Below are 18,472 nucleotides of genomic sequence, written 5' to 3' on the forward strand. Positions count from 1 at the left end.
GCTTATGCATGTCGTTTGTGCACCAAATGTAATTGCTATGGCTACACCACTCCCTACTGTTGTCAAACTAACCCTGCACCGCCAGCTCAGCAAGCCCCAGCTCAGGCAACACTACTAGCACCTCCAGCTCCTCTGCAGAACCCTAGGCCAGTCAATGTTGTTCGTGCATGCTACAAGTGTGGAGATACTACCCACCTCCGTAACCAGTGTCCTCAGCTGAACCAGGACCAGCAGCCAGCTGCTCGTGGATGAGCGTTCAACCTTAACGCGAATCAGGCTCGTAATGACAATGACGTCGTCAATGGTATGTTCCCTGTTAATAACCTTTATGCTTCGATTCTATTTGATACTGGTGTCGATAAAAGCTTTGTGTCCGTGGAATTTGAATCTTTGATAAACTGTACACGCTCCAAGTTAGCAGAGTCATTCTCTGTTGAGGTCGCCAATGGTAAGTCGATTTTTGTGAACTCTATCGTGCGTGATTGTTCCTTGATACTTAACGATCACGTATTTGCTATTGATCTTATCCCAATGCGTTTAGGTAGTTTTGATGTCATTATCGGTATGGATTGGTTGCGTAAGAACCATGCCGAAATCGTGTGTCATGAGAAACTTGTTCGTCTTCCTCTTCCCTCTGGTGATACTTTGATCGTCTATGGAGACCGACCTTCAAAGGGACTAAGATTAATGTCATGCACACAAGCAAGCAGAAGCTTACGTAAACAGAACCCTGCCTTCTTGGCCCACGTGGTGGAACAAAAGGGCAAGGTGAAGAACATAAGCGACGTTCCAGTGGTGTGTGACTTCACCGATGTCTTTCCTGAAGATCTTCCTGGTCTTCCCCCTCCCAGATCTGTTGATTTTCATATTGGTCTCATACCTGGTGCGACTCCTGTCACCAGGGCTCCTTACCGTCTTGCACCTTCAAAGATGCAAGAGTTATCTAGTCAACTTCAGGAGCTACTCGATAAGGGTTTTATTCGTCCAAGTACCTCCCCGTGGGGTGCCCCCGTTTTATTCGTCAAGAAGAAGGATGGTTCCTTCCGTATGTGTATCGATTATCGTGAACTGAATAAGCTTACCGTGAAGAATCGCTATCCTTTGCCCCGTATTGATGACCTATTTGACCAACTACAAGGCGCGTCCTGTTTCTCTAAGATTAACCTACGTTCTGGATATCATCAACTACGTGTTCTCGAAGATGATATTCCTAAAACGGTGTTTCGTACTCGATATGGACACTACAAGTTCGTGGTCATGCCTTTTGGGTTAACTAACGCGCCCGCCGTGTTCATGGACCTTATGAACCGCGTTTGCAAACCCTACTTGGATCGTTTTGTTATAGTATTTATCGATGATATTCTCATTTATTCTAAGTCTAAAGCTGATCATGCTCTCCACCTATGTCTAATGCTTGAACTCTTACGTGGTGAAAATTTGTACGCTAAGTTTTCTAAGTGTGAGTTTTGGATTGATGAAGTGCAGTTTCTAGGCCATTTTGTTAGTAGTCGGGGGTATTCATGTTGATCCTTCGAAAATTGAGGCAGTAAAGAATTGGTGTACGCCTAAATCCGTGTCTGAGATTCGTTCTTTTCTTGGATTGGTGGGTTATTACCGCCCGTTCATCGCATATTTCTCTAAAATCGCTGTTCCTCTTACAACCCTAACCCAGAAAGAGAAACCTTTTGTTTGGGGTCCCGAACAAGAGGAATCCTTACGAACTCTTAAGGATATTTTGTGTAATGCTCCTGTTTTAACTCTACCTGATGGCAACGACGATTTTGTGGTATATTGTGATGCCTCGAACCGTGGATTGGGCTGTGTGCTCATGCAACGGGACAAGGTTATCGCTTATGCCTCTCGTCAACTCAAGGTGCATGAGAAAACTATACTACTCACGATCTGGAGCTCGCTGCAGTTGTTTTAGCGTTAAAGATTTGGCGACACTACCTTTATGGTACTAAGTGTGTGGTCTTCACCGACCATAGGAGCCTTCAACATATCTTTGACCAGAAAGAACTGAACATGCGACAGAGGCGTTGGGTGGAATTGTTAAACGACTACGACTACGAAATTCGCTACCATCCTGGTAAGGCGAACGTAGTGGCCGACGCTCTTAGTCGTAAGACTCATTTCAAGGCTATTCGTTATCTAGTGATCTGCATGCTTGCATTCGTGAAGCTCAGTTCTCGTCAGCAAATGAAGGAAGTTTAACCGTTGAATTTCATGGCGCTAATGTGAATCAGCTCGAAACCAAGTCTGATGGTCTGCAGTATTATCAGAATCGCGTCTAGGTGCCAGATCGCGATAATCTCTGTGAGCTCATTATGACCGAGGCTCACAAATCTCGTTACTCTATCCATCCAGGTGCCGACAAGATGTACCAGGATCTGCGTACAACTTATTGGTGGCCTGGCATGAAGAGGGACATTGCTGTCTATGTGTCTATACCTGTTCGAAGGTAAAGGCTGAACACCAGCGTCCTTCTGGACTCTTGGAGCAACCTAAGATACCTGTTTGGAAATGGGATGGCATTGCTATGGACTTTATTACCAAACTACCCCGTACCTCTAAAGGTCACGATAGCATCTGGGTGATTATTGATCGTCTGACCGAATCCGCTCACTTCCTTCCTATTCGTGAAGATTACAGAGTGAAGAAACTTGCCCGAGTCTATACCGATGAGATTATAAGCCGTCATGGCGTACCTCTCGACATAATCTCGGACCGTGATGGTCGTTTTACTTCACGTCTTTGGCAAACGTTTCAATCCGCTATGGGTACGCACTTGAATCTTAGCACGGCCTTTCATCCTCAGACGGATGGTCAGACCGAGCGTACTATTCAGACCCTCAAGGATATGCTTCGTTCTTGTGTCATCGACATTGGTGGTAACTGGGATGTACATTTAGCATTGATAGAATTCTCGTATAACAATAGCTACCATTCCAGTATTCAGATGGCTCCTTTCAAAGCTTTATATGGGCGAAAATGCCGATCTCCTCTCAGCTGGCATGAGGTTGGGGAAAAGCAGTTCACCGGCCCTGAGATTGTTCAAGAAACAACGGATAAGATTCTCCAGATCCGTGATAACTTGATCAAGGCTAGGAGCAGACAAAAGAGCTATGCTGATAATAGGCGGAAGCCTCTGGAATTTGTTGTTGGAGACCGAGTACTGCTCAAGGTATCCCCCTGGAAGGGAGGAGTTCGCTTTGGTAAAAAGGGAAAGCTCGCGCCTTGCTATGTGGGTGCTTTCGTGATACTCGAAAGGATTGGCAAGGTAGCATACAAACTCGACTTGCCACAGGAGCTAAACAACGTGCATCCAGTGTTCCACGTATCTAACTTACGGAAATGCCTAGCCGACGAAGGACTGCAGGTTCCTCTTGAAGACTTGCAGATAAATGAAGCTGTTCAATTTGTGGAGAAACCGATCGAAATCATGGATCAAACTGTCAAGCGTCTGAGGCGCCGTAAAATTCCCATTGTTAAGGTTCGATGGGAAGGAAAGCGCGGCGCTGAATTCACTTGGGAGCTGAAAAGTGATATGAAGGCCAAGTATCCGCATCTCTTCGAACAGTCTTCTTCTAAGATTTCGGGGACGAAATCTCCTAAAGGAGGGGAGACTGTAACGCCCAACGTCCCTGAACTTTAGACACTTGGCAAGAGCAGTCCCTGAACTTCTGATAAGTTGTCAATTTTAGGCCCTATGGTTTTATGGAATTGATGTTTTGATGCCTTTGGTGTGAATCTTGTTGATACTATGATATTTGATCCTTTAATCTAGATGCTTGATTCTTGAAACATAAACTATGAGACTTGATACAAATACTAGACACTTGAAGCTTGACCCTTGATGCTTAATCTAGATACTTGAATATTTATGATTTAACTAGATACTTGGTTCTTGCCAATTGATACACTTACAGCGGAAACAAACTAAACTTTCATTAAAACTTATAATAGTTTGAGTACAACACTTTATTTATTCACAAACTTTTGGCAACTAAGAACTCCTTGATCTTCTAAACTCCACAACTGTCAAGTAGTTCCTATAGCTTTCCTCATGACTCACCTGAGATAAGTATACTCAAAACGACGTCAGATATATACTGGTGAGCTCATACTATACAATTTTTATAAAGACAGACCACAGTTTACATTATATGCATACACAATATGGGCATGTGACCACATTATAGTCAGGTTAGGCCTCATTGAACCTTATAGGTCACATTTGACTTGTCACAAACCACCGTACAAGAGACATACTGGTCCTCCAGCTGTGCCCCCCTACGGCCGTCACATAGGTATGAGTGTGTGTCGCTGGACCTTATAAGCACGAAGTGCCTGTGGGTACAACACCTTATTACCCTTCCCAGAGTGACACACCTCATTAAGCATAATAGGATCCCATATACCCCTACTGACACATGCATACCGCAGCATTCTCATTATTACCAGTTATGGACGAGTATACTATCACAGTTTAAAAGACAAGTATGATGACTCACCTGATTAGCAATTGCTTAACAGCCGCTAGTAATACTGGGTTATGTCTCAAGGTCCTGACACAATTACATAATCCTAGGTTAGGTAATGGTACACCTAACTAGTCATTATCATGGTTGGATATTGGTTAACCCTACCTTGTTTAAGCATGGGTGATCAGTCCATGCCTAACTAAGGCTAGGCTACCCAATACCCGCCCCTGACAATAACCCTAGTACCTAAAAATAATACTAACACTACTACTACTAATATATTATTACTAATAATAAAACTAATATTAACTACTAAAAATAAATAATAAATAACTAAACATAAACTTAAACGAGAGTATACCTCAAAACTATCTACAACACGTTGATGTAGAGTTTCCCTACTCCTGCTCCTACTCGCGCTCCAAAAACGACTATTAACAACACCCAACGGGGTATCGTATACTCAGGATTCTCTATACTAGAGCATTCCCGTTAAAAAAACTGGTACCTAAACAAACTACTGAGACTCTTATTTAAAGGAAGCAAGCAGGCACCTCAAATGATTTCTGGGGCGATGTGGGATAAGTGACGTGCCTACCTGCCTGCTTGACATGCTAGCTTGCTTGCTTATATATATTAATTCAGCTGCTTAACTCGTTTTTCTTGTATAACTTTTAAAATATGACGTTTTATAAAACGACGAATATGTCACTAGAACGAGCATATTTTTATCTACGTTTTAACCTAAGTTTCATTAAAAACGGAGTAAGGTAAATAAAATAATATATTTAATTATTAATATTAACGGTCTCCTATATTGAGCATGATCACCGATCGGTCGATTTTCTTCAAAATCAACTTCTGTTCATCCAGTGCTACTCTGTGGATCCATCGAAATAAACAAATTGAATGAAACCCTAACACAGAAGAACGAAAACTGCCAATTGAGAATTATGGAAAATTTGAAACTGATTTGAATAATAATTACCGGGATATATTATAACGAACTTCTCGCTGAATGAATGAATAGACGAATTTGCCCTCTGATGATTAGGTTAATTGTCTGATCTAACCTTATTGAACCGAAAACGAATCAGGACACGTGTACGGCTCAAAATATAGCGTATGTAATGTACGATAACCATATTTGTACCATACTCTTTACCTATATATATATATATATATAGAGAGAGAGAGAGAGAGAGGATTAGGTTCAAACGTAAACAAAATCCCAAGAGTGAACTGCGTGAACTGATCTGGGCCCTTCATTTTTATGATCTTGAGATTACAGTGAGTGGCATGATGGTAATTATTTGGTTATTTTTTTCCATTTAATTAAATACAAAAAGGATATATGTGTAATTTCAATCTTAAATTGATTGCATAAATCTCTCACAAATCAAGTAATCCATTATCCTCTTAAATTGAATGCATAAATCTCTTACAAATCAAATCAAGGATTAGGAAAGATGTAACTTAATTCAATTATTAAATTAATTATTTGTTTAAATGCGATGTACACATGCGTATTCTGATTTTGCCCTCTTTTTAATGCGATGTACACATGTGTATGTCGTCTGTTTTTGTGATATCTCAGAATTTTTTGTGTATTGAATGTTGATGTACACCTGTGAATTACTGTACACATATGTACGATGCTGAGTACACATGTGTACTGTTCTATTTATATTCAAGTACACATGTGTATACCGTTGAAATATGAAGGTTACGTGGATCTTAAAAATCAAAATTTGAATTCTGGTGATGAAATCTGAAATAAAAATTAAAATTGAAATTTGGTGATTTGTTGTTTGTTTTGATAATTATCTTATTAATAAATAAACATAATGTGGATAATGAATTTAAATCAGGAAAGATGTAACTTAATTCAATTATTAAAATAATGATTTAAATCTAATTTTTTATATAATTACAATCTTACCCTTAACAACTAAAAAGGAAATCAAAGGTCCATATCTGTTCACGCAGTTCACTCTTAGGAGGTTGTTCACGCTGGAACCCTACCCTATATATATATATATATATATATATATATATATATATATATATATATATATATATATATATATATATATATATATATATATATACGTTTTTTTTAAATAGTAAACAAACACATACCAGTTCCAATATAGACCCATTTACAAATCATTTTTTATGGTTTAGAATTTAGACCACTTGGCATTAGTTTTATTGAGCCCAATACTAATTTGATTTTTTTTTTAAATACTAACTAGGTTAGAACCTCGTGTATTACACGAGTTGAATAAATACAATTTTATATACCAAATAATAAAAAAAAATATAACTTAAAAAATATCGTTTATTACACGGGTTGAATAAATGCAATTTTATATACCAAATAATAAAACAATATATATTTAAAAATCTCTTTTATTACATTGGTTGAATAAATGTAATTTTATATGTTAAATAACAAAAAAGTTACATTTTTAAAAACCTCGTCGAGCTGAGGAGCGAGACTAAGTTCGACCGTTAGGGAGACTAAGGGACTGTTTGGTAGCCTCTTAATGACCATTCAGATGCTACCTCTTAATGGTTTAAAACATCTGAATGAATAAGAGGTAACCTCAAGTCTGAATGGTTAAGAGGTAACCTCTGAATGGTAAATCATCACATGTCACATTCTTCTACATTTTCATTGGTAAAATTCTTAATGGTTTCATTAAGAGGTTGCCTCTTAATGACCATTCAGAGGCTACCAAACAGCCCCTAAAGCGGGAGGGTGTGTTATACGGGTTGAACACATGTAATTTTATATACTAAACAATAAAAGTTATATCTTTATACATTGAGTAAATCTAATTTTATATACTACATAATAAAAAAAGTTATATTTTTAAAACCCCGAGTATTACACGAGTTGCATAAATGTAATTTTGTATAGTAAAAAATAAAAATGTTATATCTTTAAAAAATCTCGTTTATTACACGGATTGAATGAATCTAATAAAAATTTATATCTTAAAAAAAACTAACGGATATACTCGATATACGACGGATGGGGTGATTGCGGTGATTGTTCTTATAAATGTCACGTAAATATAGTGATTACCGTATTTGAGTTGAGAATTGAACACGAAAATATAAGTATAGAACCAATAAACACCTTTTAAACATTTTTGAAATATGTTCTACCCTTAACTATTTTAGTTTAATAAAATAAATAAATCATTTAAATTAACTTGGTTAGGGCTAAAGGACATTACTTGCAATGGTTTGCAAACATCGAGTACGTTTTCTGTAATTATTGAAGACAAAGGACACAGTTTGCAATAAGTGACATACATAAAAAACGATTTTTGTAAATTTACTCTATTTTAAAATATTATATATATTACTAGGTTAGTTCCCCGTGTGTTACACGGGTTGAACAATTTAAACTATATAGTATAGATATTTCATGTAAATGCAAAACAAAGACAGAGACATTTACATACCATATTGACATAAATGAGTTAATATAAATGTAACCCATCAGCTCGTATATATTAATTAATTTAATGTCGTAGAGTTCAATAAGACAGCTCTAATGTCGGTTGAATGAGGTCAATCAGAGTCTATTCGATACCCTTTGTATGACTTCTTATTTTTTGAATCTTTGTATTTGATTCTAAACCTATTATTAATATTATTGATAATAATTTTAGTTATATATATCAATAATATATTTTATATAATTTTGAACTATTAAAAGGATATATAGAAAATTTGTACTTATATAGAGGGTGTTGGACATTTTGTTTTGAAAGTCATTATCATATTCTTGTGTTTCCAAGTCGTATATAATCATATATATTAATTATAAGATCATCGCAACTTAAAAAAAAATACACATATATACAAAAATTTGTATTAGATTAGATTTTAGATTTGATTAAATATTATTAATAATAAAATTTGTATTAATTTAGATTAAATATTATTTTTATTAGTATTATTAATAATTTTAATCAATTAAATGAGAGAATGACAAGTGTCTCAAATATGGTTTCTTTTATTATATAGTATAGATTTCCTATATGAATTGTTTAAATTTATATTAAATTTAATCGTATAATTATTTTTTAATTGATATTAATTATCTATAAAAATAGACGGCTTCAATGAATGACACGTGTCCAAAACTTGGTTTCTTTTATTATAGTAGATAGATAAAACATTATGGACGAGCACATTTTTTCGAGCTCGAACAGGATACATGAATTCTCAGAGACGCCTCTGACAACGAGGATTTTGAGGTGTTGTGGATAGAAGGAATGATGTAGAGATGGGGATGGAGCCCCCCTCAGCCTCTCCTGAAACCATAACACATAGAGCACGGTCATGTATGTCGACACATGACTCATACGTGTAACAAAAATAACATTTATACAAATACTGTTAAATGTACAGTCATAGGGTTCTAAACTTGGAGCAACTAATTATATTGCAAATCAAGATCAAGTTATGTAGACAGTAGATACGAATGAATACCTGAGCTACAACATCTAGTTTTCAGTTTATTTCTCAAAAATATATAATAATATGATGGTGATGTGTTGTGTGTGAGTTTGGCTCAAAAAGCGAAATTCAAAATTTTACAGCCTTGAAATGTTGTCACATATTTCATCAATCACCCCTTTGGCCGTTTGCTCATTGTTTTCCGTTTGTTTGAATCCAAATATCTCTTTCTCAACCGGATATTGTGAGGTGTAACCTGTTAATTAATGTTGTTCATCAGGCTCAACTACAAAAAATAACTATGTGAGCTACTCGTTATCGGCTCGGTTAAAAACTCGAACGAGCCGAGCATTAACGAGGCCGAGCCCGAGCTCGAGCCCGAAATAGAGCTCGTTTTGTTATCGAGCCCGAGCTCGAGCCTGAAATACAAAACTCGTTTAGGCTCGCGAGCCTAAACGAGCCCAAACAAAATTTTATTTTATTTTTTATATATAACATAATAATAATGATGAAAAATTGGTGAGCTGAACTCGAGCCGAGCTTTGGCGCGTTAAAGCGATACTGAAACGAGCTCAAACTAAGCTTTTAGCTTGTTTGAGGTTGTTCTCAAAATAGCTCGAGCCGAGTTCGAGCTTTGGGTTTTACTCGCAGGCCGAGCTCGAGCTCAAATAAGTAAACTCGAATTGAGCCGAGCTCGAGCTCGAGCTTCAGAAAAATATGACGAGCCGAGCTCGAGCCCAGTCGAGCTCGGACTCGGCCCGGCTCGTTTACACCCCTAATGTGACTGATTGAATTAGGTGAGTTGGGTAACAGGTCGAAAGAGTAAAATTCAATGCGGTTGAGCCAAACCCACAAACCACTTTTTTTATGAATTTTTCAATGATTAATGTATTTGTTATGACTATGAAACTATGTAATTACAATGATAATCTAATTGTTTATATGAAAAACAATTTAAAAGGTTTCATGCATTTCGAATACCAATTTAAACAACTTTTGACCCACATGACTGATTCAACCCTCCATTAAAGTTAAACCATTTGATCCGTTTGACGCAAAGTATAGACCAAATAAACTGACCTCAATTAGCTCATCAGATGCCACATAGCCAATAGCTTCTTCAAGTGTCATCTGCATAAAATTTGTACAGAACATAATCAAAAAGATGGTAGAAACTTTTTTTTAAATATTTTACAGAAAAAAATTAGCATCAGTAAGCTCAAAGTTTCTGGTTAATATTTAGGTAATCTTTCGTTAATTTAACTAAAACAAATAAGATAATTAAGATCAAGTAAAACTAGTTTTTTTAACGTCGCGCGTTGCGGCGAAACCAAGCAAATGATAATGTAAAACAAACGTGATTCAAAAATAAAGGATGTTGTTTAGAAAAAAACAAACCATTAGAACGGTTTAGTTTATTATCATACCGTTATGATACCAAATAAATACTTTATTTTGAGTAGAACTTCGTTTTTTAACAAAACTTGGGAAAAAATCAAGCGCAACTACACACTTAAGTTTTTAGAAAAAAGTTATAAACGTAAATTATTAAAGAAGTATCAAATTAATTGATAAATAAATATATGTTCTAAAAAAAGAAAAAAGAATTATTAAAAAACTGGTAAAGGAAATATAGGGTTTTAAAAAAGGAAAAATATTAAAAAAAAATTCTAAAAGTAAATATAATAATATATTGAATAAAAAATAACAAAATACTATATATTATTATAAAAATAAAGTTACTATTCATCGTCCTTCATCAACAATATATATAATAGGTAAATGAGACGAACTCTGCGAGGTGGTGATAGCTTCACATTCTCATCATTTCCAGCAGATCTTATATTTGTAAGTGCCTTGTTTCGTACTGGGTTAACCTGTCACAAATCCTCAAGTTACTAAAAAAAAAAAAAAAAAAGTCATAATTTCCGAGCAAAATTAACATGGGTTTCCTCCTTACATCAAGATCCGTGTCTCGTGAGTGTTCGCCAACAATCATGCCATCATATGTCTGCATCAATCATAAAGGAACTTAGTGAACAATAACAAAGATAAAATTAAGCTTGAAATAAAACGGATCAAAGGGGTTGAAACTTGAGCGGAGTGTATTTTTAATGTATACACCCTACTAAAACACTTTATTAAAAAATTAGATTATCATTGTAATAATATACTTTTTGTGCAATTACTTCATATATGAATTATAACAAAACGGTAAAAGAAGATCACCTCTACACCAGGAGTCACAAAAAGTGTTCCGCGTGGTTCCAAACTCACTAAAGCATAAGCTGTGATCGTTCCACGAGCACATGATACCTGTTCAATAACCATGTAACTATGTAACCAACCATGAAGATTTTATTATTTAAAAGTTGACTATCATTAATGTATGTTCACATCAAGCCTGATAAAAAAGAAAGCTTGAGATAAGCTATGGTGCTCAAAATCGCCCTCAATCAGATACGCGTATAAATTAAAAACCAAAATAGATAATTTTAAAGAATGCTAAGAACTCTTTAATTAACTTTATAGTTAAAACACTTTTTATTCTTCTATTTTATAAAATAAGAACTTTTTAACCAAAAATAGTAATGTTAAAAGATATTATGAGGTGCTTGTGCAATATTATGTTCATCGTCTAAATATCAAGACACCTCCATACATCTGATTCCTTTCAAGAATTCTAGAATATCAAAATTAAATTTACAGTTAAAATAGATTTTGATAAAAGTGTGCTCATACAAAAATGAGACGTAAATAAAATAAAATTTACTTGTTTTAAAACTCAAAATATGATCAACAGTTTCCTGAAATGAACCCAAGTATGGAGAAAAAGAACAATATTTGACACAGATTAATGTAACAAGGATATTACCAACACTCCTTTTCTGACATTTCCAAGTGGGCCCCGATATTTTTCATAAGCTGTAAAAACATTGTAAACAAAATAGAAGAAAAATTCAATATTAAATATACATGTAATATTCAAACAAGAGAGCACTTTCTACATTAGAAATAAATATAAAAACATTTTTTAAGATGTTACTCTTGAAACATCAAAGTTAATATTCATAAAAAAACAATGTTAAAATAAGAATACCCATGAATGCACGATGCATGAATCCTGTGCCACGAGTGTCACTGCTAAACACACTTCTGTAACCAACCAGTCCCCTGAAGTGTCATACGGGAAATTAGATATAATATAATATAATGGAAAAAGTAGCAGTCTCCATGCATGAAAAATAAAGTACATTTAAAATGCATAAAACCTCCTAAATCATGTATTCAAAAAACTATAATACTATTGAAATAATATAAATTTTGTAATTGAAGGCTGACCGTGAGGGACAAGTTAATGTCATTCTAGTCCGGCCAAAGTTTCCCGGGACGGGGCCCATGTCAGTAACCTCCGCTCGTCTGTGAGAAAGCGCTTCCATTACCAAGCCCACATGTTCTTCATTGACCTGAAATCAATATTTGTAAAGCTAATGTCGTATTGGAAATGAAACACTAAATCTATAGGTACCTCAATAGTTACTTCCTCAATTGGCTCTAGCTTTGCACCGTTCTCCATTTTGTACCTGTGTCATTGCATTGAAGAACATTGTCCAAATTGTTTCGATTAACGTCATCCTTCATAATCTTTAAATGCTGTTTTATTTTGAAGTAAAAGGTAATATACGAAAATGGCTCTTAAGAAAACATACATAACTTTTGGCGGTGAGACAGAAAGCTCAAAGCTTTCACGCCTCATATTCTCAAGCAAGATACCTGGTTCAGTCACACACAATAATAAAAAAAGTCAGCATGCATAATGCCATATGAAGCGCACGGTGAGTTGGAAGGCATGTCACCTAATTGAAGTTCTCCCCTGCCTTGAACCTCATATGATTCTGCTGGACCAGGGATTACGTTTATTGCTAAATTTGTTTCTGCTTCGGCCAATAGGCGATCACCAATCTTTCCTCCTGTTAACTACATATATATATATATACAGACCATAACATATATGAAACTCTGATTTTTTTTCATAAAAAATCTGTGGTAAAAGTATATCTTACCTGAGAACCATCAAGACCAGCCAATGGAGAGTCATTCACACCAAAAGTCATTGAAATGGTTGGAGGGTCCAGCTCAACAGTGGGCAATGGGGTCATCACCTGCCAAATAACTTACCACTTAAAAACGTGTCGCCATGCAAATTAATAATCAATTTTATAAATGATGACAAACCAGAACAGTCTATCATGATTGATAAAGTATTATGCCTCGAAAAGGAACTATTACTTGTTTGTTTTCAAATTTGTATTCACTTAAAATTAAAATTAGGGTTGGCAACCTGACCCAAAGACATATATATGGACTCTCTTTTTTAGATATGAAAAATTTGATGGGTCACCTAAATGTTGGTTTTGAGCACAATTAGTCCGTCTGTGGGTTCACCATGCTATTTAATGTTACTTGTATGTTCGTTTACTTGGTTTCAGTCAGTTATCGGCTATCCCGTTAAGGAAAATTGGCACACTAAGAATGAAAAAAAGTGTATATTTCATATGGAGGTCAATTGTCAAATGTTCTCATTCGAAGCTAAATTCTTGAAAGACAGATGTTTTGAACTCTTCATGCATTTTTGAAAGCTAAATTCCAGATGGCAAAATGGGAACTTCTAAATGTGATGTGCTAGTAGAAATTATTTTTATTTTTAATTTAAAATCGACCGGTTCATTAATGACACAAAGTTCAACCAAATTACATAGACCAGCTTGCTTTTGTTAGCAGCATGAATAACAACTGAATCATTATTCTGTGACTTAATTTTTTAGTTGATATATATATAGGAGAAGGATCCGTTAGGAACCACCCTATATTGCGAGAACTAGTGTGAACACGACCAAAAATACCTAAAAAAATCTAAAAACCACACAATTTTTTTAAAATAATTTTTTTTTATAAAAATCGCTACTTTTCGTTAATAAAAGAATTTAAAAAAATTGAAAGCTAAAAGTAGCGCTTTTAATTAAAACAAGTATTTTAAAAAAAAATTGTGTGTTTTTTAGATTTTTTTAAGGTTTTTGGGGAGTTTAGTTTTTAGCATTTAACCGGGGGGGGGGGGGGGGTGGTAGTGTAGTGGGTTGTGTTCGCATTGGTTCTCGCAATAAAGGTGGTTCTCGCATGAACCCTACCCTATATATATATTATTGGGGGGTTACCTCTACATTTGCTACTGTGTGGCCAATAGATGGACTCTTCAACCCTGCCACTGAGATGATATCACCAGCACCAGCACAATCAACATCAAACGAGACCATCCCTTGTTTTTTCCTTAGCTTCACAATCTAAACAATAAACAACAAGAGGCACCAGAATTGCATCCAGCTATTACAAAGCATCCTAAATTTATCTATTTGTTAACAACAAGTAGAGCATCAGATCACATACTTTTCCCTCTTCAATTTTGACAACCCCAGCATCCGAATCACGTAATCCATGAACCCTATCATTTATACGAGCCACACCAGATGTAATTCGCCCAGTCAAGATTCTCCCCACATAATCATCCTTCTCCATCATCGAAACCTGAAAAGAAATTAACCCATTTTAATAAATTTGGATATAACAATTTCCAGGTCTTTACTTGGATACATGAAAATTATATTATATTTATGAATTGAATGTAAAATGCACTATAAATTAACAAACCAGCATTCTGAAAGGTTCATCAAGGCTAGCTTTTGGTGGGGGGACATATTTTACAATTGCATCAAGCAATTGTGACATATTTTTGGCATCAGCCGGAGGATTTTTGGTGAATGTTGATGATGCCCAACCTTCTTTAGCAGAAGCGTATAAAACCGGGAAGTCAAGTTGCTCCTCTGAAACATCGATTTCATATATGTTTTCAAATAATATGTAAAATCAATCATTTGAGGTGGCAATTCCAACGCTTTTATTATTGTAACAATTTCCTCAACTAATCACCTTTGGTGCATTTATCATTTATAAAGATTCAAGAGAAACTTATTTAAGGGTTTTAGACCAATTACCCAGCCGTAGAGGTGTACAAAAAAACCGGTTTTAGAACCGAAACCGGTTTTTTTTATAACCGAACCGCCGGTTTGTGACCGGTTACTAATCTTGATCTGAAAAACCGGTTAATAACCGAAACCGGTTTTAAAAAACGGTTAAAACCGGAATAAAAAAAACGATTTTTTTGGGAAAACCGGTCCTAACCGGTTACACCGGTTATTGTTTTGGACTTGAAAAAACAGGTTAGTAACAGAAACCGGTTATAAAAAAAAACCGGTTTTCGTTTTGGGTGAAAAAACCGGTTCGGTTAATAACCGAAACTGGTTTTTGAAAAAAACCGATTTGTACACCTCTACCCAGTCGGCCCAACTGCCCATTTTGCCACCTCCTAACAAAAACAATGAATATGATCTATTGAAATATCTGCACACCTGTTGCACCAAGATTTGCAAAGAGATCAAATACCAAACTCTCAACTTCATCGCACCTCTCCTCACTAACTGCATGGAAGATGATTGGTAATGCTTCAACCAACACAAATCAAGTATTGCAAAACATAGATTGAATAACTTACTTGGCATTTTCTAAGTAATTAGAACAAAGATAAAAGGTTATCTATATACTTGTTTTGCACACTTGGAATTAATTTTGCTCAAAGAAAAAAAGGTAATCATATCTACTGATAAAGAAAAACTGTACCTGAAGGTCTATCTACTTTGTTCATGAGTAAAATAGGACGTAGCCCGTATCTTAAGGCTTTTGCTAAAACAAATTTTGTCTGTGCAAGTGGGCCTTCACCAGCATCCACAACTAATATGGCTCCCTCAACCATGCCAACAACCCGCTCAACCTAAATAATCGTACATAAAAAGTGAATATTATAAACATTTTCTCTAGTAACATACAATGGAGCTGTGTTTAAAAAAGTGAGCTTTAAGCGCGCTTTAAGTGTGAAGCGCTGAAGCGTTTGGAAAAGCGCTTTTTTTGGTTTGAAGCGTTACAACACGTGAAGCGTTTTGAAGCGAGCTTTAAGCGCGAAGCGATGATGGTCTGAAGTGACGCTTCAGCCCAACCAGGTCACATTTAGGCCATTTTTTAGGCCCAAGAGTCTTTAAATAGGGTTTAAATGAGGCCCTACTTCTTTACCCTAATAATCAGCCGCTGTCTTTTAACATGTCAGCCGCTGTCTTCCTCTTTCTCCTTCTATTCTCTCTGCAACTTGATTTCTGTTTAGAAATCATAATAGCCTCAGGATCAAACAGCACTACTGCTGCCTCGGAAAAGTCCTTCTCATCTGGTGACCCGAGATGAATACGTACTTGATTATGATGATTATTGATTAAAGACTATTTTTATGTTTATGTTTTAAGTGTGTTTCGACTTTAATTTATGTTTTAACTATGCTTTTCTTGTGTTAAGTGTGTTTTTAATCATGTTTTTGGGTTTATTATTGATTAACAAGTAGAATAGGTCATATTGATGTGTACAATATTTTTTTTTATTTTGAGCGCTTCGTATACGTGAAGCTCTCGCTTCGCGCTTGAAGCTTCGCTTAAAGCTTTTGGAACCAAAACGCTTCGGAGCGCCTCGCGCTTTTTTAAACCAAGCAATGGAGTATAAAGCATCAAACAAGAGAGAAAAAAAAATTGCATTCACACATATAACAAATATCATATAATTACGTAAAATTAAGCAAAAAAAAATACTAAGCTTTATCAGGTAAAACGTACCTCACCACCAAAATCTGCATGTCCAGGTGTGTCAACCATGTTTAGCTCATTTTCTTTCCACGAAATGGACGTGATCTACAAGTGATGAAAATCAACACCCAAAGACGTAAATACAAGTGCATTTTTAAACCTAGTAACGAAATCATCTTGAAAATAGTGACATGTATTAACTAGAAAAAGATGTACAAATTTATCTTTAAACGTTTACAATAGATTGGTTGGGTCAAACAAAGAGATAGAACTTAAATGAAAAGAATCTTCACAGTCCCATGGTTCATAGAAGAAGGAAAAACACCATCATCCTCGACTTCCCATCAAGGATTTCCAATATTCCAAAATATTTACATAGAAGATTAATTTAACCAAACTAAACTAAACTCATATCGATTGCTTGTGTGGAAAGAAGAAATGCTTATTGATTTCTTCATCACTTAACAGTAAGAATCCAGATACTTGAAGATGAAACTGGCCTTTAAAGTTGAACTGCAATCATACTTTCCTGTTGATTCCATTTTTTAACTACAAATAGCCCTTTTCAATTCTTATTTATACAAATACCAAAAACAGGTAACAGTAATTATGAACTTTCAGTGAGAGACTTACTAGAAAGAAAGCAAAAATGAATAAGCTTAATGGAATACTGGCTAAGAATCAGTGGCAGTTGAAGTAAAGATATAAAAAAAAAAAAGAAAAACCTTAGAAGCAATGGTGATTCCACGCTCCTTCTCAAGCTGATTAGAGTCAAGCGCCCGTTCATGTGGAATATCCGCCCCGCACTGCCGAAGCAGGCGATCCATAAGAGTCGTTTTACCATGATCGACATGAGCAATCACCGCCACGTTGCGGAGGCGGTTAGGATCCAGCGCGCCGCCGGGGTCAGCAGCAGCCGTTGCAGTGGCGGAGGAGAAAAGGCGGGCATTTATCGACGGTTTCAGAGAAGAGGAGGAGGAGATTGATTTCCTGGTGGTGGAAAAGAGAGCACGAACCAACGCTCCGACCATTTTGCTGTCGGAATGGTGAGCTAGATGATGCAGGCAGGCTTGTAAGCGATGGGGGTTTTACTTTTTAGGGGTTATGCGCTGTAGCCGGGTCAGATCCGGTTATAAGATTCGACAGATAAACCGGATAAACACCAATGGCGATTATCTTGGCCTAGTGGTGGAAAGCTTTTGCTTCTCTTGGAGGTTTTGGGTTAAATCCAGCAAAGGGGATTTTAATATTAATTTAGTGATAAATACTAACTACTAACGCGGTTAGCGACATCCTAATCGTACGCCTTTAAAAAAAACGGATATACAATGATTATCAGGTTGCTGGATAGTGTTTTGGTCGATATGGGTTGGATTGGATTTTATTGAATTTAGAATTAGAATTAGAATATTCGCTCTTATGCTTGTGTAGGCTGGACGGTATGGGTGATATCCACGTCGTGGCGAGGCCCGTCCACACCGCTCCCTTGGGGCCCGTCCCGTCTCCAACATTGCCCAACCGACGGGGAAGACGTTTCTCTCTCTTTCTTTATCCAACACACATATACATACATGCATCTTGTATATATAAAGGGGCTCATCACCCACACGTTAGGCCCTTCCCTCGGGGCTCATACCCAAGAGCCGATGACGTGGCTACCTACGTGACGGATCATCCCCTAAGTGACTACCCTCCTTCACGCCCAAAGCCTAAGTACCAGGGTTGCTCGAAACCAGATTTTGGCCCAAACTATCAAATCGGATCGGATTTAAA

The 18,472-nt window shown here is 36.2% G+C and overlaps 1 protein-coding gene across 1 annotated transcript; it reads right to left on the reverse strand.

The window, feature by feature from the left end:
• Positions 1 to 8,926: 8,926 nt before the first annotated feature.
• On the reverse strand, positions 8,927 to 17,870 carry LOC110920786 (50S ribosomal subunit assembly factor BipA). The gene is made up of 19 exons (XM_022164984.2): positions 17,425 to 17,870; positions 16,730 to 16,804; positions 15,699 to 15,849; positions 15,431 to 15,499; positions 14,673 to 14,845; positions 14,412 to 14,549; positions 14,183 to 14,308; positions 13,034 to 13,132; positions 12,827 to 12,947; positions 12,680 to 12,743; positions 12,499 to 12,553; positions 12,312 to 12,436; positions 12,070 to 12,143; positions 11,845 to 11,894; positions 11,199 to 11,285; positions 10,930 to 10,980; positions 10,763 to 10,846; positions 10,050 to 10,100; positions 8,927 to 9,225 (listed from the first exon to the last, which is right to left on the reverse strand). The coding sequence occupies exons 1-19, from the start codon at positions 17,728 to 17,730 to the stop codon at positions 9,142 to 9,144; spliced, it is 1,983 nt and encodes a 660-aa protein (XP_022020676.1). The 5' UTR covers positions 17,731 to 17,870; the 3' UTR covers positions 8,927 to 9,141.
• Between the last annotated feature and the right edge of the window lie 602 nt (positions 17,871 to 18,472).

The sequence above is a fragment of the Helianthus annuus genome, chromosome 17 (genome assembly GCF_002127325.2).
Source record: "Helianthus annuus cultivar XRQ/B chromosome 17, HanXRQr2.0-SUNRISE, whole genome shotgun sequence".
Taxonomy (NCBI): domain Eukaryota; kingdom Viridiplantae; phylum Streptophyta; class Magnoliopsida; order Asterales; family Asteraceae; genus Helianthus; species Helianthus annuus.

Excerpts from the sequence above, each read along its gene's own strand:
- LOC110920786 (XM_022164984.2), bottom strand. The coding sequence starts at position 17,730 with ATGGTCGGAGCGTTGGTTCGTGCTCTCTTTTCCACCACCAGGAAATCA. Across the intron at positions 15,850-16,729 it reads ATGCAGATTTTGGTGGTGAG|GTTGAGCGGGTTGTTGGCAT; the intron begins GTACGTTTTACC and ends ACGATTATTTAG. Across the intron at positions 12,948-13,033 it reads CTGGTCTTGATGGTTCTCAG|TTAACAGGAGGAAAGATTGG; the intron begins GTAAGATATACT and ends ATATATATGTAG.